Below are 25624 nucleotides of genomic sequence, written 5' to 3' on the forward strand. Positions count from 1 at the left end.
GTGACACATGTGAATAAAACGACGTAAATGCCACGTGTAATTACCCTCCATCCGTACTAATACATCTGTCACTACATATATGTGGGGCAAATATATTGGAATATAAACAAGAACGTATCTTTCAGTCATCCCACCTGAGAGATGGAGCTCTCAATTTTCCACATCGATACGATCGTCTATTTGACCATGAATAATTTTTATTTCGTTATAATTTTAAAAATTTTAATTTAAAAATTTTGAAATTATTTTCATTTTTTTACCAAGTTACAACTATGTCCAGATACTTTTTTTTTTTTAAATTTCACATTTTTTATGTTCAAACGTTAAGACAACATCAAGCTACGAATCTTGGAATATTTTTCTTTTGTTGTAACTTAGCTAGTAGATAGGCATATTATATCATGCTGACAATTTGGTGGGAATTTCGTGGCATGTGATATATATATAATGCCACTACTTTTTTTTTCCAATAATCTTTTATATATTTTTTAATAATCATGATATTCGAATCAGTTTATATTTATGCCAATTATTTTAGTAAAATGTACTACTTTCCGTCCACACAAATAAATCTTTTATAAATGGAAAAGAAATTAATACGAATGAGAAACGTTTTCAATTAATTTAGCTAATTGATCATGAATAACTTGAATAATAATATTTTTCTTTATTCAAATACGACTTTTGTCTTTGATGGTTTTCCATTTACAATTTTCTATAATCGTAAAATTTGAATAAGCTTTTATGTACTTTGACTATTTTATAGATATATGCTACATATATATATATACCTTCGATCAAAATTTTCTCCATTAAAACTTAAATGGAAAGAAATTAATCACCTAACGCGTATTTTATCTATGTTTGATCTCCATAACTTATAATTTTTTTTTATTATAATGATGATCAAGTAAAGGTACATACAATGTAATTATTTTTTAAAAACTTGTTATTGTTCATGTTTGATTTATCACACTTTTTTAAAAATCAATAAATAAAACAATAATTATATTATATTATTTTCAATTACTATAAATCATCTAAAATTCGAAAACGAATTATTAACAATGAAGATAAAATAGATATCGAAAAATAAATTATAAATATCTTAATTTTTTAAAATTGAACAAGTAAAAATAAATTGAAGGAGCATGTAATAGTAAAAGTTCCAGCATAATGGTTGTTTAATTTGATTCTCATGCATAATTGTGTCCATCAATATTTTATTCTTAAATATCAACATGTGTCCTTGTAATTAATTATATAACTTATTATATGCTTGATTAAAGCTGTTAAATATAAGTTGATTGCAAAAATTTATAAAATAATCATAGAGAGCAAGGCTAACCCTTTATTTTAATATTAATATAATATAAGACTATTATAAAAAAATTTAAGAGTGTCTTTTTCTCAACCAAAACTTTATCTTTTGATGGTTTTATTACTTTATTATTTATATAAGAAAAACTAACAAAACACAAATTAACGCAATTTAAAGAAAAACAAATATGACTTTAGAATTAAACCAAGAAATACAACCTAAAAAAAGCTTATGAGAAAAATATATTTATAAAAAACTTCATTTCAAGATAAATGACAAAAATGCATTAAAAACATAAATAGATAAAAGAACTTTTGGAGACGAAAGTGGAGAGATTTAGGGGATTCTTTTTTTAAAAAAGAAAATATTGAAAAAATATTTTTCCTAATTTTCAAAAATGTAGTTAAATAGTTATATGAGAAAAGGGTCTGATATACCCCTCAACTTTGTCATTTGGAGCTGATATACCCCTCGTTATAAAAGTGGCTCATATACCCCTGCCGTTACACAAACGGCTCACATATACCCTTCATTTAACGGAAGTTAAAAAATTAGTTTTAAATTTATATTTATTACTTCTAATTATTTTTTAAAAATTATTTAGGGGTATATATGATTTTTCTATCAAAGTTCAAGGTATATTTTAATTTTTTTCATACATAAATTATTTTTTGACTTCTTTTATTATAATTATTTGAATTTCTTATTCTTATTTTGTTTTTTTCTGTCATTCCTTAGTTTAAAGAATAAAAAATTAAACTATTTTTTTGTGTGTATTGTAATTTAATTTCGTATTCGAAGAAAAATTTGGTCATCTACAATAAGTTTTACAAGAATATTAGTGAAACATAAATAAATTTGATTATCAAAATAATAATTATAAATTAGTTATTGAAACAAAAAAAGTCAAAAAAAATATGTTTGACGACGATTAAATTTACTCATATGGGATTATATTTTTTAGAAAAAAAAATAAAAATTTAGATTAAATTTTTTTTTCATTTCCGTTAGTGGAAAAGGGTATATGTGAGTCATTTGTTTACAAGTAGGGGTATATATGAGCCACTTTCATAACAAGGGGTATATCAGCTCTAAATGACAAAGTTGAGGGGTATATCAGACCATTTTCCCTAGTTATATTAATTATATAGTTATTTAAAAAGAGAGAGATAGAGAGAGAAGCCGTTCCTATTTTTGCTCCGATAATTACCATTTTTTAAAAATATAAATAATCCTAATATCTTAAGCAAAAAAAAAAAAACTTGTACATTGTAATTAAATTGTTATTTTCAATAATACTGCCTCGCCTCAGTTTCAAAAAGAATGTCCCTGTTCTTTATTTAGTTTGTTTAAAAAAGAATGATCCCTTTCTTTTTTTTAACAACAAGTTAACTTTAATTTTAATTTAGAATCACAAGATTAAAAAATCTTCTTTTTTTTCTTAAACTCCGTTTCAAGTAACAACACATTAACTTTAACTTTAATTTAGATACACAAGATTAAAAAGTCTTTTTTTTAAAACTCCATTCTAAGTCAAACTAGGTCATCCTTTTTAAAACGGAGGGAATATTAAAGATTTTGTTTATAACTAGCAATACAAAGTCTTAAATACATATGTGGTGTAATTTTTTTATTTTTCAAAACAAAAAAAAGCACAAGACAAATTTTATAGCTAAATAAACAATTCATCCTTAATTTTATTTAGAAATTGATTAACTATAAATTATCAAAAAATATTATATAATTAAGCTACGAATAATATTGCAAAAAAATAAGAAATTGATTATCAATGATGATCATCAATAATATTAATGATCATAATTCGTTGTCTCCTTTACCTTCAACATTATTTTCAGCTTTAACTTCTTCACTACTATCTTTTATCTAGACTGAAAATTTATCGAAAAATAATCTTTTCATCTTCATAATATACAAGTAAATAAAATTTTATATTTTTTTTAGAGATTATTTATGAAACACATCGAATATATTATTGTTGTATCAATATGGGATGTGTTAGTCCAAATTGCATCAAATGAAACCAACATTGGTAAAGATAAAGAGCTCGGAGCCTAAAGGTATAAAATATTAACAAATATTTCAAAATGGTATATAAAATTTTATATTAACTAAAACGGCAAAATCGCTGCAATATGTGATTTTTTTAAACAAAAGGCAGCATTTTTCTTGTTAAAAGAAATTTTCTTTTTAAAAAAAATGAATTTTTTTTAAAAAAATGAAAATCGCTGCCTAGGCAGTGATTTTAATTTTTTAAAAAACAATATCACATTTTGCAAAATCGCTGCAGTAGCAGCGATTTTGCTTTTTTCGGTGAAGAAAATCGCTGTTGTTTTAGCAATTTTATCATTTTGATTAATATAAAATTTTATATGTCATTTTAAAATTTTTATTAATATTTTATGCTCTTTAGACTCCGAACTCAGGTAATAAACTTGGATGGTCCATTATTAGAGGGTCAATAAAGAGGATGTCAAAAAAAAAAGATTGATTAGCAATTATTTGGAAAAATGGCCTAAAAAGTTCTAAACATTGAATGCCAACACTAACTTTTAATACAACACAACAAAATCTTATATTTTTTTTGTTAGTGAAAGTAGAGAAAAGAGGGTAACATTACTAAAAAATAAAGTAGTAATCTTTTTAATCATCTTGAATGTAAGTGGAAATCAGTCTAGTCTAATTAGAGTTAAGCTATGTGTTTATGCTAATTTTATTTTGGCCAGTAAACAACATTTTCAATAAGAAATTCAATTAATTAAAATAAACTTTATGTTTTTCACCGGTGTTCAGTATCTATATTAGAGTCATATTATATTCGAATTCGCACCGTAAAATCCCACATTAAGGGTTAAAATGCTCTCTAACAAAGACGACTCCATATCCAGGTGAACTTGAACACGAGACTCTAGTTAAGGATAAGTAACTAACGGCAAACTTTTGAATTAAAAAAAATTGTAATTTAAATTTTGTTTACCACTTATTGGATTTCTTTTTGTCTAACCATCTGATATTCGAAATTCACTGATATGATAACTATATGAAACATAATTTATTATTAGGAAAGTCGAATCAAGTTGAGACCTCCAGTTAAGAGTGACGAGATCACATCCATCACACCACATCCGATAACAGTCACTTGATTTCTTCGTGACAAATTAAGTGTGTATTACGTGATGTACTTTAAACGTTATGAAAAGTTGTTAAAAAAAAAAAAACATAACTGAAATTTTACTAAAGTACAAGAAATAAATAAAGGGAAGTAAAGTTAGTACCATGTTTGTTTTTACATTTTATATTAATAAAATGTAAAATCACTAATATAAAATGTATTATCACAAGTGGAATGAGCATAGTATAACCATTGGATATTATTTGAATTGTGCTGTTTAGAATCTTGTACCATTCAAAAATAATAATAATTAAATTCCTTTTTCCCTCTCCTTAAATATTTCAATATTTTCCTTCATTCCAAACACACTTCACTTGCATTTTTTGCCATTTTCATTGCACTTTTGTTACTCAAAAAAAAAATGGTGAAATTTTCTAAACAATTTGAAGGACAATTAATTCCTGAATGGAAAGAAGCTTTTGTTGATTATTGGCAATTGAAGAAAGACCTCAAGAAAATTCATCTTCTTAACAACAATGTGAATAACGCGAATAAAGAGAGTTCTTTTACGCGTAACATTTATACCTCTCTTAGAAAATTACCTATGTTTGGACCTCAACGTCGCGAACATGGGATCATTCAAGTATACTTGATCACCCTTTATGCTATTTTTTGTTCTATTTCCTAATTTGTTAACTTGTTTTTTAACGTGGATTTTTTGATCGATTTTAGGTTCATACGAAGATTGGACAAACGTTGAGTAAAGGAGATATGTATGAAACCGAGTTGTTGGAGCAATTTGCTGATACTGAATCCGCTGCTGAGTTTTTCGCGCTTTTAGACTTTCAACTAAACAAAGTGAATCAGTTTTTTCGAACAAAGGAGAAGGAATTTTTCGAAAGAGGGGAGTGTTTGAAGAAGCAAATGGAGATTCTTGTTGAGCTTAAAGATGCATTGATCAAACAGCAATATGATAAAGGAACTTCTTCAGGCCAAAATATCAAAGAGGATGAGTTAATCTCAGCCACCATTTCTTGTGGTAACAGAGCTACCCCTGTTTTCACTCTGTTTCGTGTTTTTTGTTTATGTCCGACTCTTCAAAAATACAATTGCATGTGTGTCGGATCCTTCCAAAACCATGCATGTTATAGACATCCGACACTGGTGTTGACAACATTTTCTGAGGGTCTGAACAACATCTTTTTTGGTTTGGAACTCACATTGGAGCGTAGACTAATCACTCAGGACTCGAAACTGATACTTCTGGTTAAGGATGGTGGGACATTATTTATCTCATCACAATCCTCGTTTGTTTACATCTTCATAATTGAACATAGGGAGTAAATACTTTTTCTTGAGATTTTTTTACTTTGCATTCTAATATTCTTAGCATTTATTCATACTTTCTAAGTTTGTTATATGATTGATTGATTTTATATAGAGAGGACATAGGAATCTAGAAATCAATTTCATGATATATATACTATTCCTCCAAGTTGAAGCAAAATCTTTTTAAGCGAATTTATACCACTAGACAGAGTGTCTATCAACTTTTCATTAATAACATAAAATCCTCGGGAGAAGTACAGGGGGCTAGGGCCCCTTTTGCTCCCTTGGTGACTCAAACTCGCAACCTTCGGGTTGGAAGTGAGGGGTGCTTACTATCCGAGCAACTCCCTCTCGTCAGGACTTACCTTAACCAATACTAATGAATTTTTTTTTCTTTGGCAACAGATGAAGAGTCTAACAAAGACAGAACAGAACAAGAACAGGACATTGAGAACTCAATAGATCAAGTGATACTAGACTCTCCAAGATCAAGTGAGCTAGGCAATCCAACTAACATCAATACAGAAGACAATAAATCGAAGAGTTCATCTGAACGCGTGATAAATTCCCAGGGAAAAAGCTTAAAGATTCACATTCCTCTAACGAATCCAACACGAACATTCTCAGCTATAACTTACTTGCTTAGGGATGATATGATCAATCAATCCTCCAACAAATGTGGTCCTAATGGACGAAAAAAGTTGCACATCAATAGAACAAAGTTAAAACACGCCGAGAAGATGATTAGAGGAGCCTTCATTGAGCTCTACAAGGGACTAGGATACCTCAAAACTTATCGGTATGTTACTCAAGTAACTACTCGTTCGATTAACAATTAGAATTCTTTTAACTTAACAATTTAACATGTTGAAATCTTTATAGGAACTTAAACATGCTTGCTTTTGTAAAGATCTTGAAGAAATTTGACAAAGTAAGTGTTTAGCTCTCCACACTTAAACTTCTACTATATCTTAAGTTAACTTTTTTCCTTTTTTACATAGGTTACAAACAAACAAGTCCTTCCTATTTATCTAAGAGTTGTGGAGAGCTCTTACTTCAACAGTTCAGACAAGGTAAATGAAACATTTTTAACATGAAAAATGTAGCAACATGACATTGTTTGTGTCAAGTGTTGTTTGGTACTAAATTCCAAATAGATATCCCATCATAAGATTATTCTTAGACAGTACTAAGTGGTCATATATTAAAGAGGAGAAATTCTACAAAAGTAATAGCTTTATAGTATTTGATAAGATATTGTTGTCTCACTCATCATACATTTTTTTGTTACATAGGCTTTGAAGTTGGCTGATGATGTTGAGGAGATTTTCATCAAACACTTTGCTGAAGATGATAAAAAAAAGGCTATGAAGTACTTAAAGCCAACTCAGAAAAAAGAATCTCATGCTGTTACATTTTTCATCGGTGAGTTTCGTTGAAAAATCATATTGTATATTCATATATCGTAAATGATCAACCCCTTAACGAAAATTCTGTATCCGACACGGATGGAAAGGAACTAGAAGGAAACATCCAAGATATAATATAACATGAGTGGCTTTTTTTTTTTTTTTTAAAGTTACCACTTCTTTTATTGGATAGCCAAATAAAAACAAAGAGTCTATCAACATAAAAAAGGGCCATGTGATGCAAAAGTAGACTTAAGGGTCCACTTATTTTTCAGCAGTGGAGGACAATGAAATCCTCATTTTAGGTCATTATCATGTAATTGACCAATATTATGTTCAAACTTTTAAAGAACTTTCTAAGTGTTCAAAAGACAATAGTGTTTAGCTTTTTTCAAAGGTTTGTTGTACCTTTTGTGTCACGAAAATCTATGTTGCTCAGACTCTTCAAAAATGTTTGAAGGTGTGTGACGAATCTTCCAATTACACATTTTTGGAGGATCTAACACTGGTGTGACAACATGTTTGGAGAGTCCGAGCAACATAGGCCAAAATGAAACTTGTAACACATGGAACAAGATTTGATATTAGATATATTTTCACATTAACAAGATGATGTTGATCTAATTTGAACTACTGAACAGTGACTGATATTGGCTTTCGAAAACAGGTTTATTTGGAGGATGTTTCATAGCACTTTTAGTTGGATATGTGATCATGGCTCATATAACAGGACTGTATAGACCTAAATCTGATACAATCTACATGGAAACTGTCTATCCTGTTCTCAGGCAAGCGTTCGATTATGTTTCAAACTATTCAAATGTTATTTTACTCGTAAAGTCTTTGGAATTTCTTCAAAACATCTAATGGAAACTACACTGTTGATGATGCAGCATGTTCAGCTTAATGTTCTTGCACTTCTTTCTGTATGGATGCAACATATTTATGTGGCGAAAGACTCGTGTAAACTATAGCTTCATCTTTGAGCTAGCTCAAACTAAGGAACTCAAGTATAGAGATGTGTTCCTTATATGTACTACATCGATGACTGCTGTTATCGGAGTCCTGTTTCTTCATCTAACACTTGTAGCTAAAGGGTATTCCTATAATCAAATTCAAGCAATTCCTGCCCTCCTATTATTGGTAATTTTCTTACTATTAACCAAAAAAATTGATTTTTTCCGCCTATTTTGGCTCAATATATGTGTTAAGTATAATCACAATTGTTTTTCACAGGTCTTTATTTTGCTGCTGGTGTGCCCATTCAACATCATATACAAATCTAGCCGTTATCGATTCATTCGTGTTATAAGGAACATCATGTTTTCACCTTTGTATAAGGTTGTCATGTTAGACTTCTTCATGGCTGATCAACTTTGTAGCCAGGTTAGCAAGAAACATCACTACATTAAATAGGCATAAATACATCCACGAACGCTCAAATTTGACCTCAACTTACAAGTAAGCACTCCAACACGTAAATTTTGGAGATGTCTAGATGATCATTTTGTTCATGTGACACAGTGTAGACGAGTCGAGGTGCATGTCTAGATATGCATACTCAAAGTTAGAGTGTTTACTTGTCAGCTGAGGCCAAGTTTGAATGTCTGTTTAAGTATCATTCTTTAAGTACTATTAACATATCGAACATTTTCTGATGTTATTTTTCCGTTACCTAAACAGGTTCCAATGCTACGAAACCTTGAATATGTAGCATGCTATTACATAACAGGAAGTTACAAAAATCAAGATTATGGATATTGTATGAGGACAAAATATTATAGAGACCTTGCTTATGCAGTTTCATTCTTGCCATATTACTGGAGAGCTATGCAGGTTTTTTAACAACTTCCCTTTTTCAAGATTTGAACTTTTGAACTGATTTGCATAGAAAAAACTGAAACGAATACGATATATTTGCAGTGTGCACGAAGATGGTTCGATGAAGGACACAAAAGCCACCTAATCAACTTAGGAAAATATGTATCTGCAATGTTGGCTGCTGGTGCAAAAGTTGCATATGAAAAAGAAAAGAATATGGGATGGCTTTGTTTAGTTATAGTCATGTCAAGTGTTGCAACTGTGTATCAATTATACTGGGATTTTGTTAAAGATTGGGGCTTGCTTCAATGTCATTCCAAGAATCCTTGGTTAAGGAATGAATTGATGCTACGACGAAAATTTATCTACTACTTCTCCATGGTAAAAAAACTACGTTCAGACTTTCCTAAAATGTTGTCGTACATGTGTTACATCCTCAAAAAAAATGCACTACTTTTGGAGGATCAGACGTATACTAGTCGTCATTTTTTTTGAAATGTGTATGTTGTTGTAGGGATTGAACCTTGTGTTGAGACTAGCATGGTTACAAACAGTACTTCATTACAATTTTGGAACTGTAGACTACAGGGTAACAGGGCTATTTTTAGCAGCCCTTGAAGTTATTAGAAGAGGACATTGGAATTATTACAGGTGATTTTCGATATCTCGATTATATTTTCAGTGTATATAAGTTAAAGTCGCGTATTTTTTTTTCTAATATGGACATTGTTTTTAATTCTTTATAACAGGTTGGAGAATGAGCATCTAAATAATGCAGGGAAATTTAGAGCTGTTAAGACAGTGCCACTTCCTTTTCATGAAGTAGAAGAACAAGATTGAATTATTCCAATTTGCAACAAAAAAAAAATGTTATCATATTGAACAAAATGATAAATTGTCAAATTGTTCTCTATTCCCTTTTTTTTCGGGTATTTTGACTGGCCGGTGTAATATGTTCTATTTCTATCTAGGAAATAATCCACACTTGTAAAATATATAAATTCTTCTTATGCGAATGAAAATGACGCTCTATTTCTGCGTCAAAATTATCTTATCGCGCACCGTTACACAACAGACATAAAAAGTGATAATTTTGTGTCCAAGGAGAAATTAGTTTGTTTTTTCTTTTCAATTCATATACATAAAAACAAATATATTTCAATTTTGTAAAGAGACTGAAGTGAAAAAATCAAAGTAAAATCTATTTTTTTTCTTTTGAACTCCTTTTCTCAATTCTTGAAAAAAAAAATTGAATAAAAAAAAATATATATATATATATACATAAAGTTACATATAATTCAAATTAAGCCGCAGATTGAGCTTTTCTCTGTTCTTGATTCTTCTTTCAATGGCTATCTCCATAACAGGAAACAGCAAAATCTTCCATAATTTTAATTTTTGTAGTTCTTTATCTGTTAGTTGCACCAAAACCCATGTCCCCATTTGTTCTCTTCAGTTCCCTTCTTCCTTCAGACCTAATTCATATGGTTTCTGTATCAAATCTACAAGGTGAGCTTCTATGCATCATGTTTTTTTTCCTAATTTCATTCTTTTATTTCATGGGGTTTGTCTTTTTGGTTCTTTTTTGATGCCCCAGTTTGTTGTTTGGTGTAAAGATCTTAGCTTTACTGGTTTATCTTTTAAAAAAAACTGAACTTTAATATGTAGAGCTGATGAGTAGTGAAAGTGATACATACCTGGTATGTGTTGGTGGTGGGAAGTGGAAGGTATCCGGTTGAATTAGTCGAGGTACGCAAAATCCCATGGTTATCAAGAAAAAAAAAAAGAGTTGAGTAGTGGAAGAAATGGGTTCGAATTAAGTGGAATGGATATAAAGGATTCATATAGTTGACCTCAAGTAGTTTGAGATAGAGGATTATTATTTTTTTGATTTCACCAGTTTGTTGTTTGGTATAAAAATCTTAACTTTACTAGTTATATCTAAAAAAAAATGAACTTTAATATGTAGAGTTCAGTAGTGGAAGTTAGAGTAACCTGGTGCATGTCGTTGGTGGGAGGTGACATTGGAATTAGTTGAGTGAGCGCAATCTGGCCTGAACACCACGATTATCAAGAGAAAGAAAGAGTTGAGTAGTTGAAGAAACGGGTTCACATTAAGTAGAATGGATATAGAGGATTCATATAGTCAATCTCAACTTTGAGATAGCAGTGTATTATCTTTTTTGATTCCCTTGTTTGTTGCTTGGTATGAAAATCTTAACTTAAATAGTTATCCCCAAAAAATTGAACTTTATTATGGAGAGTTGAGTAGTGGAAGAAACTGGTTCACATGAAGTAGAATGGATATAGAGGATTCATATAGCTAAGTCGACTTCAACTAGTTTGAGATTGAGGCATATTAGTTGATATGGTTGTAGTATGTAGAACACAGTAAAATTGTGAGTGGAATGAAACAGGTCCTTATGAGGTGGAATGGATATAGATGATTTGTATAACCAACCCCGAGTGTAGTAGTAGCAGTAGTAGTATTTGAAGCTTATGGGTTCGGGTTTTAGTCCTTTTGAGTTATTGCATTTCAAAATATTTGTACATATTAAACAAATTTCTTAGAACAAATACTGGGTTTGAACCAAAATTACTGGGTTCTGCCAAATCAGTTTCCTATATTCTAGCTCCACCCCTTGCTGCGGTACTATGTAAAAACTAGTTAAGCTGGGTCGTGTGGATGAAACAGATCCAATTGCAGCTAAGTGTGTATGAGGATATGTATAGCTGACCACAACTATATTGTGATTAAGGAGGGGTAGTAGTTTTTTTCATACTAGGTGGAGTGCATGAGAATTGTGTTGGTTAAAACAGTATGTTTATGTTATATTTTTATGTAACAGGTCAAGTACTATTTTTGGGAAGAGGAGAGCATCAGAACATTTGTTCCGGCTTCCAGTTATTTCTTGTGTAGTGGAAGATAGTTCTGAAACACAACCAGACACTGTGAATTCATCTGCTTCAAGTGATTCTTCAAAGGTAATCTTTTGCCGTTCTTTGCATGCATTGTGAACGTTTGCCTAACGATTTCGGATATATTGACCACCAGCTAGGGGAAGTCGGTGCCACCGTGAGCCTCTAGAGTCTATACACTTAGGTACACCTTAGTAGTGGAGCACCAATTAGTTAGATACAAAAACACTTTGATGGGTTTTGAATCTTTGCATCTGCATCTCAACTGGTTAAAGCTATCCTTGGCTTATGCACTTCGCAAAAGAGTAGTTTTGTCTCTCTGTTGGCTAGTTTTCTTTAAGGTAAGTTTTCCCTTCCTCCTTTACTAGATCTCTATGGAAAGATTGACTCTTGATGGGTGGTTTTCAGTTATCACCTTGACTCAGTTTACTTCAGATTCGAAAAGAGTAACTTAACTTCAATTGGAAGTGACATTTACACCCCCTATTTAGCGAAAGAATGAATTAGATGTTCTAATTTGCAGTTACGTGGAAAAGGAATTTCTACTTGCCCTTTGGCCACTCAAGTATCATTTTTTTGGGCCAAGAGAATGACTACAAAATCTCATTTAGCTTCATTCTCCTGAGGAAAGAAGCCATAAACAATAATGAATTGCTTATTCTAGTATTATGCCATAATTCCCTTGTGCTCTCGCAACAGAATATGGAAATATAATAAGAACTCAGACAGTTCATTTTCCTGTCAGATTTCCCTCTTTATCTCTCTTACATCATAGAAGAAATCTTTTTATTAATCACTTCTGTGGTACTTGTACATCTCTATCACCCCCATAGAGCTTCCACAGTTCTCTGAATCACAGTACGAAGTTTTCTTCCCCATTAACTATTTATTTCCATTCATCAAAACACACCAAGTTGGTGTGAAATTTATGTAGTTTTCTTTGTTTCCTTGTCTTGATGAGAATTTCTTTTCTAGAAAAATCAGAATAAGTTCTTTGAATCAATTTCAAATTGGAATTTGTTTAATTCATTCATTTTAAGTAGGCTGCAATGATTTGATCTGAAGATAATTAACGTGTACATTGCAATGTTCAAGTGCTCTATATATGACATATGAAAACCAACTTTTAAATATCCATTTCCTAAATTGTAGGGATAATTTTTCCTAAACTTTTAAACATAGTCTAGCTATATTTCAACTAGTAATGAGGGTGAAATATTTTGTGTCCATCTGTTTGAGAATTTAACTTGTGAACTCAAAGATGCAGAACATATATGGCCTTTATCCTGAAAGAACCTCATCTCTTTCTTCTCTCTTCACATCGCCAAAATTTTAAATCTAAAATTTTCAAATAAAGCGATATATCTCAGAATTTGTTTCCATTCATATTCTTTTCTCTTTCTTGTTGTTTCTTCTTTACCTCTTACCATTAGTATTGATGTGTTATTAGTTTTCAATTGTCCTAGTTCAGTTCCCTTTTTGGATTTCCTTTGTTTCTTTTAACATTTTCTTTGTGTATTCTTAATGAGGGGGTACCTTCTTGTAGGAAGCAGTATTTGACATGAAATTACCAAGAAGAAGTCTGTTAGCAACATTTACATGTAATGCTTGTGGTGCTCGTTCTCAAAGACTGATAAACAGATTAGCATATGAAAGAGGGACTGTGTTTATACAGGTACTTAGATTTGAGCGTATAGTCATGCTGTTAAGTTTTTGATAATTGCAAGCAAAACTAATTTTCTTACGAGATAGCAAAGTCGAATAATTCTCTCTTAATTATGTATTCACCAAGATATTTTAGGGTAGAAGCGCTAGATGGACGATTTAATCGTTGAAGGTATTAATGGGTGATCTTCTTAGTAGCACTTGTATATATGGTGCTTTCATTTGTTATCCTCAATTTGAACTATTTTTCCTAAAAACATTTGGCTGAACACATAAGTTTTCAGGTAGTGATCACCATATCTGAGCCATTCATTTGCTGGGGACATATGGGATCTTATATCCCTACCTTAATGCATGAATAATTATGTTTTTTTGCTCCTGCACGTTTGTCCAATAATGGTTTAACCAATCCTTTGGACTGTTGGAACTTTCGTAAGTAGTATGAGGGATTCTAATACCGATTTTCTTTACATGTATGATCAGAGTTTAACAACGCTAGTTCTGGATTCAGATATCTGACATATTGTTTGCATGAATACTTCTAATACCAAACTGAAATCTATAATTAAACATCTTTTGAGTATGTGGTAATTAAGTCAAATAATGGTGTGACATAGCTGTCTTATTTGCCTGTGTTTCCTTTAAAAATTTTTGTTAGTACAGAAATATGTCAACTGAAGATTCTCATTTCAGTGTTCAGGCTGCTCTCAGTATCACAAATTAGTTGACAACCTTGGACTTGTGGTTGAGTACAACTTCAAGGAAGAAATTAGTATGGATCCAGATGCTGATCAAGATTGATTGAAGCTTAAGCTTACCTTTAGGCCCTAGCAAGAGAGTAATAGTATTGACAATGCAATTTTGTAGGTGAAAGAAAATCAATTACATTCAATGTATAAGTCTGGATGAAAAGAATATCAATGAAATGACAACAATGAAAATCATATTGCACATTATTTTTCCTCTAAACACATAAATAGTCCCCATCTCAATTCAAAAAAATTCTTTCTGGTAATGAAACATATAGCTTTTCGTGTCATGTCTGTGGGAATCTCAGATTATGATGGCCAAAAGAATAGTCATCGCCAAACCAGCATTCATCCACATTCCAGATGCGCTTCCTTGCAGTAAAAAGGTTGCTCCATTCTGCATTCAAGAGAGAGAGAGAGTAAGTGATTTTATCATATTAGAGCTGTTCCTGTCTATGTACTACGTTATTTTCGAAAAATTACAGTTACCAGATGGGGAAAAACGATTGGAACGTTACCAAATTCAGAGTAGGCGATGGCGCTGGTGTCACATCCACAGAATCTTGGACAGTTGGTGGTGCTGGCGGGCTTGGCACAGTTGGTGCAGGTGCTGGCGCGTGATGGTGCTTATGCTTGTGCTTCTTTCTTTTGTGCTTGCCATGAGCTGGTGCTGGTGCGGGTGCTAACTCTGGTGCTGCTACTGGTGATATTACAGCAGGTGGAGGAGCGACTGGTGTCGGTGCTGATACTGGTGGCGCCTTAGGTGGAGACACTGGTGGTGTTACAGGTGCTGGTGATGATGGCGTTTGTGCTGGGGCTATCTGAGGTGGCGGGACTGCTGGTGGAGAAGCAACTGGGGCAGGTGGTGGTACTACTGGTGGTTGTGATGGAGTTGAGACAGGTGGAATTGGTGGAGGTTGTGGTGGTGGGGTCGCGGGAGCAGAAACGGGGGCAACTTTAGGCGGAGGTACTATTGGAGGTGGTGCTGAAGTTACTGGTGGCTGTGATGGTGCAACAGGCATAGTGGAAGGCGGGGGTGTTGCTGCAACAGGTGTCGTAGTAGGTGGAGGCGTCGTGATTGGTGTAGATGGTGATGCAGCTGGTGCTTGTGCATTAGCCATCACAAGCCAAATGCAAAAACTTGAAAGGTAAATCAACTTAGAAGAAGCCATTTTGTGCAGGATTTTGATTGTCAAGAGCTCTCTACTTATATACATCAACAATATTATTTTAACCTCTAAATAAGAAAAAGTGTTTGGTGGAAAAGTTTTTAGGGGAAACTTAGTTTATGTGAATGCTACAGCATGTCTAATCATTTATCAAAATTGGCACCATAATTTTTGTGATTAATGTCTTTAATGTTTCTTCATCACAAGATTTATAATCCATATGAAAATATGATATTGGTCATATATTGCTATCAACTACCATTTCAAGCATCAAAAGGACCATTTTAGGTCATTTTTAAGTTGGCCTATTATTTTCAATCTCTACATTGTCATAAAAAAAACTTTGATGCACCAAATTTATGTAGTAAATGAACTTGGAATCTTTTCATAGTTCCTTTTAAGTGAACAACAATAACATATCCAGCGTAATCCCACAGGTGGGGTATGAGGGAGGATGGAGTGTACGCAGGCCTTACCTCTATCTATTAGAGAGACAGAGGGGTTGTTTTCGGGTTCATTCTACTGAGATTTGCTTCATTGCAAAGAAACACAATACAGGGAATCTGATAGGTTTGATTTTCCACATCGTAATCTTACTCGTAAAAAATAAACCAAAAAATACAGTACAAGAAGTTTGGTGGAGGTTTTCCTCCCTTTTTTTAGCAAGTTTTGTTCTTCCAGGAAAAGCAAAGCTAAGTATGATAACACACAGTATAAAGAAAAGGTATGATAATACCAAATGTCATAATGGTGATCAATTTTGTATTTTTTTGTGGGGGAAATGATCTATGTCATGTTTATTACTTGGCAATGCAGCAAAGGCAAAGTGGTTACATATTTAAATAATGTTAAATTTAACTAAGTTATTGTTAATTATTATTAATCTGTGGTGTTAATACACATGGCAAATTGAAACTAATTAAACCAATGAAAACACAATTTTATTATTATTATTTTCTTGGTGGTGGTTGGGGGGGGGGGTATCATGGTACTAGAATAAAGGTCAACAAAATACCAGCAAACTTTCTTGATTTTGATTTGACACATGAGCTATGCCTTGGTACACAGTCCCAATCCAAAAAAAAATTGCTGTCTTTCTTTCATGTCATTCAACTATAAATGTGGCAATTTCCAAACTATTAACCTAGCTCTTTCAATCAACCTTTTTCAAATTATCACAAAGGATTTGAAATTAATCAATAAAAATAAGCCATAACACTTTCATTTAATCATTTATTAGTAACTTGGTAGGTGAGAAAGATATCTATTTCACTTTCCTTTTCCAAACTGCTTTTGAGATTATCAGGATTTATCGAAAACAACCTCTCTACCTTTACGAGGTAAAGACATTCTGCAAAAAACTTTTATGTTTTAAACCTGGCTAAAACAGAATTCAAGATAACTCTTTTACAAGAGGAATCATTTGCTAAAAGTTGACATGTGAAAATAAGTCAGAGTTATGCACCAAGCAGTACAAAGTTGGTTGTAACTGACTCTTTCCTTGAAAATAACAATAACTTTGTTGATTAATTCAGATGTTTAAAGAACATAAGTTGTTGACAAGACCATGAACCTGAAAACCGCGAAATATGAGTGTAGAAAGAGAGTTTTATCAATACAATTGTGGAGTAAGAAACAAAAAATCACAGGCAGAACATGATATGAAACACGTCGTTAATCTTGCTGAGAAATTTCGGATGGTGGTGTCTTGAAATGGGAAGACATGAAGGTGGTGGTGTAGAATCAGACTCCTTTTCCTTTTCCTTCTTCTTCCTTCTTAGTTGAAAGAACTGCTGCATAGCATCTGCACAGTCTGATGCCAGCACTCCACGTCGAATGGTTATGTTTGGGTGGAAAGGATGAACTGGAGCAGGAGGTTTATTTGTTGGTTCCAAGCTCTTTTCTCCATCTCCATCAGGGAAAAGCCTGAAACATTATGAATAACAAACCTTTTATCTTAAAAACCAAAAGAAGTTCTTGTGGAACGAATTATAGTGGTGTATGCAGGAGTTTTCGTAAGCAATTTCAATATTTGAAGAAATGAACAAATGAAAAAACTACTACAGTGACAAGCAGTGACATTCTTTATATTTGTATCCACTATTTTAGTTTTAATAAAATTAACGAAAGTGGTGTCATGTGACATCACTTGAGGCAAGATGTATCCGCCCCAGGTGAGCTCTATGTATGACTAATAACGTACATATCGAGCAAAGGTAGCAAGATAGGAGATCCAACTTGTGATCACATAGAGATATCAATGTTTTTAACCTTCTTTGACGCAAGGGAAGCAGCAGAAGAATAAGAAATAAGTAACAATGAACGGTGAAAACATACAGAAGAGGAATCACAATAAGTACTCATGTTAAGGGTCAGAGCACTTTTGTATCTAGAGGAAGATAAATTTAGCAGCTACAAGAGTGATACTTTGGCTAACGATTTGGAACAAACAAACAATAAATTGGATCAGGTTTCATGGACAGGTATGCAAAAAAGACAATCATGAAGCACAAATTTCAAGCAGCGTGAATCAGATGGAGAGGTGTTAGTCTTCACTCTTCAGCAAGCTATGGAACTTGAGAATAAGGTAAAAAAGAAAACAAATGGAGTAGTAAGAAGTGTGGATCTGTTTTTGGACAATGACAGAATAACTAGATTTTAAGATTTGCTTCAACTAGGCACACCACGTTGTTGAGACCAAATTATCTGTACATTCTCATCTACAGCATAACATTCAGAATCTGTTATTTGTCCTTTGTATTGAACAGAAACCTACATAACTCATGAATCAAAAGATTCAGCAACAATGATTAAGATGAACGAGAAAGCATCACTACAATACATGTGGATCAGTTCTTAAGTTCACCAACAGAGCCCTTCAAAAGGACACAATATTAGCAGACCCGTGTGCTCCAGAAAAAGCCCGTTCGAATTAGCTGATCGTAAATTCACTGTTGTAATGATTCCGAAAAGCTGTAAAATGCCTAAAATACTGTAGATGCTAGACCATGAAACTAGAAAACTGTTACAGCATGTGACAGCATAGGAAACAGTAAATATTCACTATATCTAAAGCAAACTCTGGTCCTTCCATAGAATAAAGGCAAAAAAGGTGCTGTTTGACTAATATATCATGTGAAATCCTAAGCTTAAGAAATATGAATATCCAAGACTTGTAATTTGAGAAAGTTCAAAAAAGTTAACACTTGCAAAAGAGATTTCTCGTAGGTATTATCTCAAGTACGCATCCGTTCTCTGAAAAATCCCACCTTTCTAACTTTGGTGGGTCTAATAAGATTTGTTTACTGCTGTGAATTTCAAAGGAAAAGGCTCCTATGTGTACTGCTAGTTTCAAACAGGAATCAATTTCAAAGGTGTTTCTGTTAAAACCTAAGAACTACGTGTTCCAATTTTACTTTTCGAAGACCTACCAGAGTAGATGATAAATCACTTACTGGTGACTGTTTAAGCTATCAAGTGAACAAATATGTATGATCTTTCTTACCTGATCCAGCTGCCATCAGCCCCTAGGAGCTTATTTGGGGCTCCCCATACAACAGTATCAACTCTAGCTTGAAGTATTGCTCCAGCACACATAGGACATGGCTCAAGAGTTACATAAAGTGTGGTATCCTGTAGGAAAAAAAGAATCGGAAGTTATACAAAAGAAGAGATCCACAACCTTCCTGGAATAGCATTAAATTTATTGATCAAAGAAAAGTTTGATGTTCGGGAAAGAATATCCAACTATAGCACATTTTCACCGTTTCTGATTTACTTCATTTACCAGAGGCATGTTCGTACACAGGTGTCAATTAAATCATGTACCGCATCAAAACACGACGAAGCCAAAGCATGCAAAGAAGAAAAGACAAAAGAGTATTATGGTAACCGTAAGTTGAAATCTACTTGTCATATTTAACTCATATTCCCCACGTACAACACATTTAACAAAGCATTATTAATTATTGAATATCTGGCTATTATAATTATTTCCCCACCTTGCCAATGCTAGTTTCTTCGAGAAAAAGAAACAGAGTAAAGAAGCGTTTGATCTATAGCATACATGAGAAAGAACGTGGTGTTAAGGATAGTAGAGGTTGCTTGAGAATTAGGTAATTGGCTACTAAATAATAGCTGAAAGCATTCATCTATTTTTCGTTTCACAAACGAGTACAGAACATTTTGGTAGTGCTTCTTCCTATTTTACTACCTATAACAGTACATTTTATGTGACAAATGATATTCCATATAATGGAATCACCCCATGCTGTATAAAATTCAGTGTGCTAGTGTCTCAAGTACAGTAGCCATAAAAGTATAAGGAACTACCGAAAGTCTCCATGTCCGAAGTGTGCTTGAAGCCTCACGTATGCACAGCATTTCTGCATGGGCAGTAGAGTCACGCAGTTCTTCTACACTGAAACATGCATCTTTATTTGTAAATCAAAGTCTACGGAGGAGGAAAAAAAGAAATAGGAAAAGCATGAGCTACCATGACTTACAGGTTGTATCCACGAGCAACTATTCTTCCATCATGAACCAGCACAGCCCCAACAGGTACTTCCCAATTGTCAGCAGCCTTTTTGGCTTCCATTAGTGCTTCCCTCATAAACATTTCATCAATTTTCCGCTGATCGCTTTCAAGCTTGAATGCGTCTTCCCACTCATCAAACCTGTCTTTTTCAAATTGATGGGACCTCTGAAACTTTCCGTGTCTCATTTCAGCATCTTTAACCTTAGACCCTGATACCTCACCAGAGACTGGGGAAACTGCTTGCCCTTTGCTACTGCTAGATGTAACAGCTTGTCCAATTTCTGCTATTTCTTCTACAACAGGTGATGTTCTCACCGGAGTTGAAGAAATCGGAAGCCCCCCTTCTGGGACAATTGCACCATAGATACCTTGAAAGTTTTTACCAGTAGTGTCTTCAGCAGAAGGCAGTTGAATAGTTTTAGATGGTGAGCTGCTCTGTAAAACAATTGGTGAATATGATGTGTACTTCATATGTGCCCTTGAGCTGGATGCTTCTCCAGAACTTTGAGAGCGAACAATTTTCTGCCGTTGCCAGTCCAAAGATGCAGATTCTTGGATCGGCCTTCTGATTTTTTTTGCATTCTCACTATTATTATCCTCTGCACCAGAAAACCATGTTTCGCTACTTGTGGATTGATTAGATGAGCTCCTTCGACTAGATTTAGAGGTCAAAGTATGGCGATCAGAACGAGACCATCGCAAATGAACAATATCTCCAATAATATTCCACAAGGACCTACCACTTCTCTTGACAATAGCTGTTTTGTCTTTGTCTGCATCCTCTGCTACTTGTATCTCAGGAGACTCCTGGACAGAGGGCTCAGTTACATCCCACATTTCATCTGAAGGTCCCTTAGCCCTTGAAACCAAAGAAGATTGCCTTGATTCATGCTCATTTGATTGAGAATCACCACAAACACGTTGTCCAACAACTTTTTGAGTATGTTGCTCTCCCTCATTACTTAACTTTGTCTCAGAGGTCTTAATCTCCTTCAGAATCTCAGTGTTTGAAATCTCATGCCTGACCTTCTCTACAAATTCGCCAACATAATGTGTCGAGGATTTCTGCAATCGATCAGCTGAACCAAGTGCATCTTCATGGGATGTGAAATTTGAAGACGAACCATGAACCTCATCCCTTCTGGCTTCACCATGTGTTATGTGCTGAGGTTGTGGAGGCCTATCTGAGGTAAGTTCGTGCTGCAGTGAAAAACCTCTTTGAATGCCTGAATCAGAAACTGCTTGAGTTGAAAACCCAGTCTTTGACTCCATAATTGATGAGTGTCCTGATAATACTTGGGAAGATGCTTTCGCCTCTCTTTTGTTTGCCTGTGTTACTTCAACACTGATAGTGTCACTAGAATGAGTAGTTGACGTACTCGACGCACCTAGTAGAGTTTTTTCCTCATGTGATTCCATCACTGCTTTTGTGTTTCTTGCGTCACTTATTCTGGCTTGGGAGGAGTGCTCTTTGAATTCTACTGATGACTTGCTGAGAAGGTTTGTATAATCTTCCTGATTTTTCATCCTTGTCTCTGATTTCCTATGTGAAACATGATTTTTTTTTTCATCAGCTTTAGTTAGTCGTTCAGCTTTTCCTCTCGACTCAACTAACTCAGTGATCTGACTAGATTGGTGGTGCTCATTTAAGACCCTCTTCCTGAGTTCAGTATCAGAGACTCCCTGAATTGCTGACTCCATCTTAATGTCATGTTTCTGGATATTAGACTCTTGATTGAACCTACGAGATCTTCTCCTATATTCATCTTCCCTTATGATGCTCCCGATTTTTTTACTATATTCTTCTCTAGCTTGCTGAATTTGAATCAAAGCCTCGTTGGAGGTTTCTTCCGTTTCATGATAAGATTTTCTTGTGCTATAATCAGTTTTAGATTTAAGGCCATGACTCTCAGATGTATCAACAAATTGTTTATACTTCATATTCGTATTAGATTGTCCTGCTTGCTCATGTTGTCCAGTTGTTTTTCCCTCAAACTTTGTAATCGAGGCTGATTCTTGTTTTGTGTCATCATATTTTGTGGAGGAACCAGCAACCTGTTCAGAACTATTTCCATGAATCTGAGATATCCTTGAATTCCTCTGCATTGATTCGTTTCTTGATGCAATCTCCTCAACTGATATGTCGGTAAGCCTCTTCTCCGATTTCTTTCTCCAGTCACCAGTTGCACTATATAATCCCACTGCAGAATCATCCTTCCGTGAAACAACCCCTTGTTTAGCAGTGTAATTCCGATCTCTTTCCTCCACTGAAACACCTTCACTCCTCAAATCTCTTCCATGTTTCCTTGACGATTCTTCTTCAAAATGTTCATCCTCAATCTGCAGTTCACTGTCAAAATCAAGGTCACCTGTTGAAGAAGCAGAATAGTATGAAGAACAGCTAGAACCATTTTTCTTCAGTCTCTGCCTGTGGTCTTCCCTTCTTGAAAAACATTCTCTCCCTTCTTCTCTTGCTCTTTCATTGTGACTCGTCCACAACAAAGAAGCTCTTTCTTCCTCCGCGTGCCTTGTTGCTCGATTCTCCCTCCTAACCAATGCTTCCCTCTCTTCTTCTCTTGCTCGATCTCTACGACTCTCCCTCAACAAGGAAGCTCTTTCTTCCTCTGTATGTCTTGTTCCTCGATTCTCTCTCCTAACCAATGCTTCCCTCTCTTCTTCTCTTGTCCGAGCTCTCTGATTCTCCCTCAATAAAGAAGCTCTTTCATCCTCTTTATGATTTGTCCTTCGCCTCTCTCTCCTTAACAATGACGACCTCTCTTCTTCCCTTCTCTTCTCCTCCTTCCTCGAAGGAATCACTTCATATTCATATTTATACTTTGACATACTCCCTATAGCACCCGATTCGTCCCTCTTCTTCTTACCAACATAATTACTCACACCCCCATTTTTCCTTTTCTCCGCGTCTATCCTCTTAGACGACCTTCCATTCCTCTCTCTCACACCAAACACCTCCTCATCCACATCCTCAGTCAACAAGCTAAGCATAACCTCAGCCTCATCAAACTCCGAAACGCCACCGCCACTTCCCTCACTCCCTTCCTCAAACACCAAACACCTATATCTCCCCTTCCCCCATTTCCCCCCTCTTCTACTAACACCACCATTTCCTTTCAAAGAAGAAACTTTCTCATAACTACACTCCCTATCAACATCATAAACTGGAAATCTTGAACAATATCTATCTAAACCACCCAAGATCAGTTTTTTACATTGAATTAAAGTAGATTGTCTCAACCCATATAAGGGATTAGGGCAAATAGGCACTCTGTACAACATAGAAGCATTTGAAGAACAAGAACAGCATGATGGAGATGATAATAAGGAAGAATAAGCTAATGGGTATCTACCAAATCTATTATCAGAGCAATAAGAATTATCATAATATGAAAATGAAGATGACCCTTTACACTTTAGTGTAAGAGTTGAACTTACACAAGTGTTATACATGGCTAAAGAGGATTAAAGATTGTACCTTTAATGGCAAAAATCTCTTCTTTTTTCAAGATTCTGTAGAATTATTAGGAGAAAATCCAAGTCGGAACAGTGTTGGATCAGATTGGAGAAGAGAGAGATGAGGAATTTTTGTTACCAGAAAAAAAAAATTACAGCGTTTTTTCTTTGTGGGGTGGGGGTGGGGTTGGGGGCATAAGTTAATGGTAATTTTCGCATCGTAGTGATATATGACTCGATATATTTATTTTACATGGAAAATGTGTTATATCATAGTATTTTAAAGAATTATGAAAAGAGTAGTTTGATGTACTAAATTGTCGTTATATACGGATTGAAGAAGGATTGGAGTCGTAAGGGGCTATTATATGTAATGTTGCTTTACAGAGGTTGTTTTCGTAGTTTGAAATTGTGACTTGTGGTAATATGATAATAATATTGCGAGTTAAGTAAAGATTTTCCTTCAAAGTATTACAGTATGTATAAAACTATGTCACCATCAAGTATGACGTAACAATTCAAAAGTAACACGACACATGAATAATTAAATGATTGAACGGTTCATACTTATGGTAAATTTATAAATGTATTCACACCTAAAAGGTGAATTTCAATTTATGTCTTTAAAAAATAGCCAGATTCATCGAGTTTAAAATTTCACCTTGTGAAACTCAGGACGCTATCTTTAAATTTTACTCATGAAATTTAAAATTTAATATAAAATTATACGTTTTTTAGAAATCTGAAACCCCGTGACAATGACTATTTCTCAGTTATAAAGGGTGGAAGATGTTAATTTTTAAAATTTTACCTCTTAAACTTCCTATGTAGTGTGTAACCAAAATGAATGGGCTGTTATTAAAGTTTAAACCAATAAATTGGGCTTCTGTTCGATAGGCTCTGGGCCCATTTTTCAGGTTTGTGGTTTCATTTTTATTGACCCAAGATATTTGAAATGATAACACTTAAATATACAATTTATTTTACTAAAAATTACTGTGTCACAAAAAAAGAAAAAAATAAAATCTTTAACTCTAAAGCATGTGAATTTGAGCAACAACACTATTTTATAAGAATATTTTTAACAAGTTTCTAAAGATTCAAATTCCTCTACCTAATAAAATTTAAATACATGATATACTACTTTAGGCACCACTATTTCATTATGGAATATACACAATATACTAATACTTAAACCTTTAAGCCCATATGTAGTCAACGACATTAACATACACCTTAGTTTTAGTTTGTTAAAAAAAAAAATTACGATTACGTAGATAGCAGTTTAATGCACGAAATATCTCGTGTTCATTCATTAAATGACAGACATTTCGTGTTCAGCTAGGACCAAAACAAGTTGTACTTCGAGAATTGTGATATGAACAATTTACCTTAATACAAGTATTAGTGACGGATTTCATAGCTCGATCATGTATCCTATAGATCACACAAAGATAACTTTACAGTAATTCTGATCAGAGTCTCCCCTTTATGTCATGTCACAAGTTCTTTTAAAATATTTCAATTACTTTCACTTTTTCAAAAAAAAGTTGGATGATACAATCACATTTTATGATTTTTATGTAATAAAAGTAAGAATTTCTATTAAAAAGTATATGCTTTTCATATTCTTTTTCAATAATAGTGTCCCTATTTCTCACTATGATAAACGTTTTGTTGAATTATGGACTTTTAAGTTTTCGTCCTATCATGTTATAACTTCTAGCAATCCTTTGTAAAATTATTGAGATTCTCATCATAAATTATAATTCAATTTTGAAAATAAATGAAATTTTATTTTTTATATTTTCGATAGAACTATTCCGCGATTTAATTAATCAAATTATTTAAATTTGAATATTGAATGGTTAAATTGGAGCGACAAAAAGAAACTACTTAGATTTTTGATAAATTATTTTTAATTTAAAATATAATATTCAACTTTTAACAATTTATTATGGTTGACTTTTCTTTTGACACAATAATTTATAACTTCAATTCTAGACTTCCATTTTGAAAATTCAAAGATGATCATGTGAACTCAAATCAAATACTTGTCTAATGAAGACAACAACTTGAAATTTCAAAATTAGTACAAAATTGA

General features: G+C 33.4%; 4 protein-coding genes across 4 annotated transcripts; 2 read left to right on the forward strand and 2 right to left on the reverse strand.

Annotated features, from left to right (window-relative positions):
- The first annotated feature begins 4807 nt into the window (after positions 1–4807).
- LOC107019115 (phosphate transporter PHO1 homolog 1) lies at positions 4808–10100 on the forward strand. Its single transcript, XM_015219690.2, has 13 exons — positions 4808–5094; positions 5184–5490; positions 6186–6579; positions 6663–6711; positions 6782–6853; positions 7076–7205; positions 7857–7977; positions 8083–8332; positions 8426–8575; positions 8873–9025; positions 9113–9391; positions 9525–9661; positions 9760–10100. The coding sequence occupies exons 1-13, from the start codon at positions 4873–4875 to the stop codon at positions 9848–9850; spliced, it is 2355 nt and encodes a 784-aa protein (XP_015075176.1). The 5' UTR covers positions 4808–4872; the 3' UTR covers positions 9851–10100.
- A 191-nt stretch (positions 10101–10291) lies between these two features.
- On the forward strand, positions 10292–14547 carry LOC107020902 (uncharacterized protein C24H6.02c). Its single transcript, XM_015221429.2, has 4 exons — positions 10292–10519; positions 11860–11995; positions 13476–13604; positions 14288–14547. The coding sequence occupies exons 1-4, from the start codon at positions 10359–10361 to the stop codon at positions 14393–14395; spliced, it is 534 nt and encodes a 177-aa protein (XP_015076915.1). The 5' UTR covers positions 10292–10358; the 3' UTR covers positions 14396–14547.
- Positions 14512–15667, reverse strand: LOC107020901 (lysine-rich arabinogalactan protein 19). The gene is made up of 2 exons (XM_015221428.2): positions 14862–15667; positions 14512–14740 (listed from the first exon to the last, which is right to left on the reverse strand). Exons 1-2 carry the CDS (start codon positions 15558–15560, stop codon positions 14648–14650), a joined length of 792 nt encoding a protein of 263 aa, XP_015076914.1. The 5' UTR covers positions 15561–15667; the 3' UTR covers positions 14512–14647.
- A 1324-nt stretch (positions 15668–16991) lies between these two features.
- LOC107020483 (tRNA(adenine(34)) deaminase, chloroplastic) lies at positions 16992–23701 on the reverse strand. The gene is made up of 4 exons (XM_015220876.2): positions 20018–23701; positions 19845–19932; positions 19018–19145; positions 16992–17438 (listed from the first exon to the last, which is right to left on the reverse strand). The coding sequence occupies exons 1-4, from the start codon at positions 23515–23517 to the stop codon at positions 17156–17158; spliced, it is 3999 nt and encodes a 1332-aa protein (XP_015076362.1). The 5' UTR covers positions 23518–23701; the 3' UTR covers positions 16992–17155.
- Between the last annotated feature and the right edge of the window lie 1923 nt (positions 23702–25624).

Source organism: Solanum pennellii, chromosome 5, assembly GCF_001406875.1.
Source record: "Solanum pennellii chromosome 5, SPENNV200".
NCBI classification, from domain to species: Eukaryota; Viridiplantae; Streptophyta; class Magnoliopsida; order Solanales; family Solanaceae; genus Solanum; species Solanum pennellii.

Bases quoted from the DNA above. Each gene is read 5' to 3' on its own strand.
- LOC107019115 (XM_015219690.2), top strand. From the start codon at position 4,873: ATGGTGAAATTTTCTAAACAATTTGAAGGACAATTAATTCCTGAATGG. The intron at 6,854-7,075 runs GTAAATGAAACA...TTTGTTACATAG, and splicing joins ACTTCAACAGTTCAGACAAG to GCTTTGAAGTTGGCTGATGA. The intron at 9,662-9,759 runs GTGATTTTCGAT...TCTTTATAACAG, and splicing joins GGACATTGGAATTATTACAG to GTTGGAGAATGAGCATCTAA.
- LOC107020901 (XM_015221428.2), bottom strand. From the start codon at position 15,560: ATGTATATAAGTAGAGAGCTCTTGACAATCAAAATCCTGCACAAAATG. The intron at 14,741-14,861 runs GTAACGTTCCAA...TCTTGAATGCAG, and splicing joins CATCGCCTACTCTGAATTTG to AATGGAGCAACCTTTTTACT.
- LOC107020483 (XM_015220876.2), bottom strand. From the start codon at position 23,517: ATGTATAACACTTGTGTAAGTTCAACTCTTACACTAAAGTGTAAAGGG. The intron at 19,933-20,017 runs GTAAGTCATGGT...TGCATGTTTCAG, and splicing joins GTTGCTCGTGGATACAACCT to TGTAGAAGAACTGCGTGACT. The intron at 17,439-19,017 runs GTAAGAAAGATC...ATAATGTTTCAG, and splicing joins GCTGATGGCAGCTGGATCAG to GCTTTTCCCTGATGGAGATG.
- LOC107020902 (XM_015221429.2), top strand. From the start codon at position 10,359: ATGGCTATCTCCATAACAGGAAACAGCAAAATCTTCCATAATTTTAAT. The intron at 11,996-13,475 runs GTAATCTTTTGC...ACCTTCTTGTAG, and splicing joins CTTCAAGTGATTCTTCAAAG to GAAGCAGTATTTGACATGAA. The intron at 13,605-14,287 runs GTACTTAGATTT...TTCTCATTTCAG, and splicing joins GAGGGACTGTGTTTATACAG to TGTTCAGGCTGCTCTCAGTA.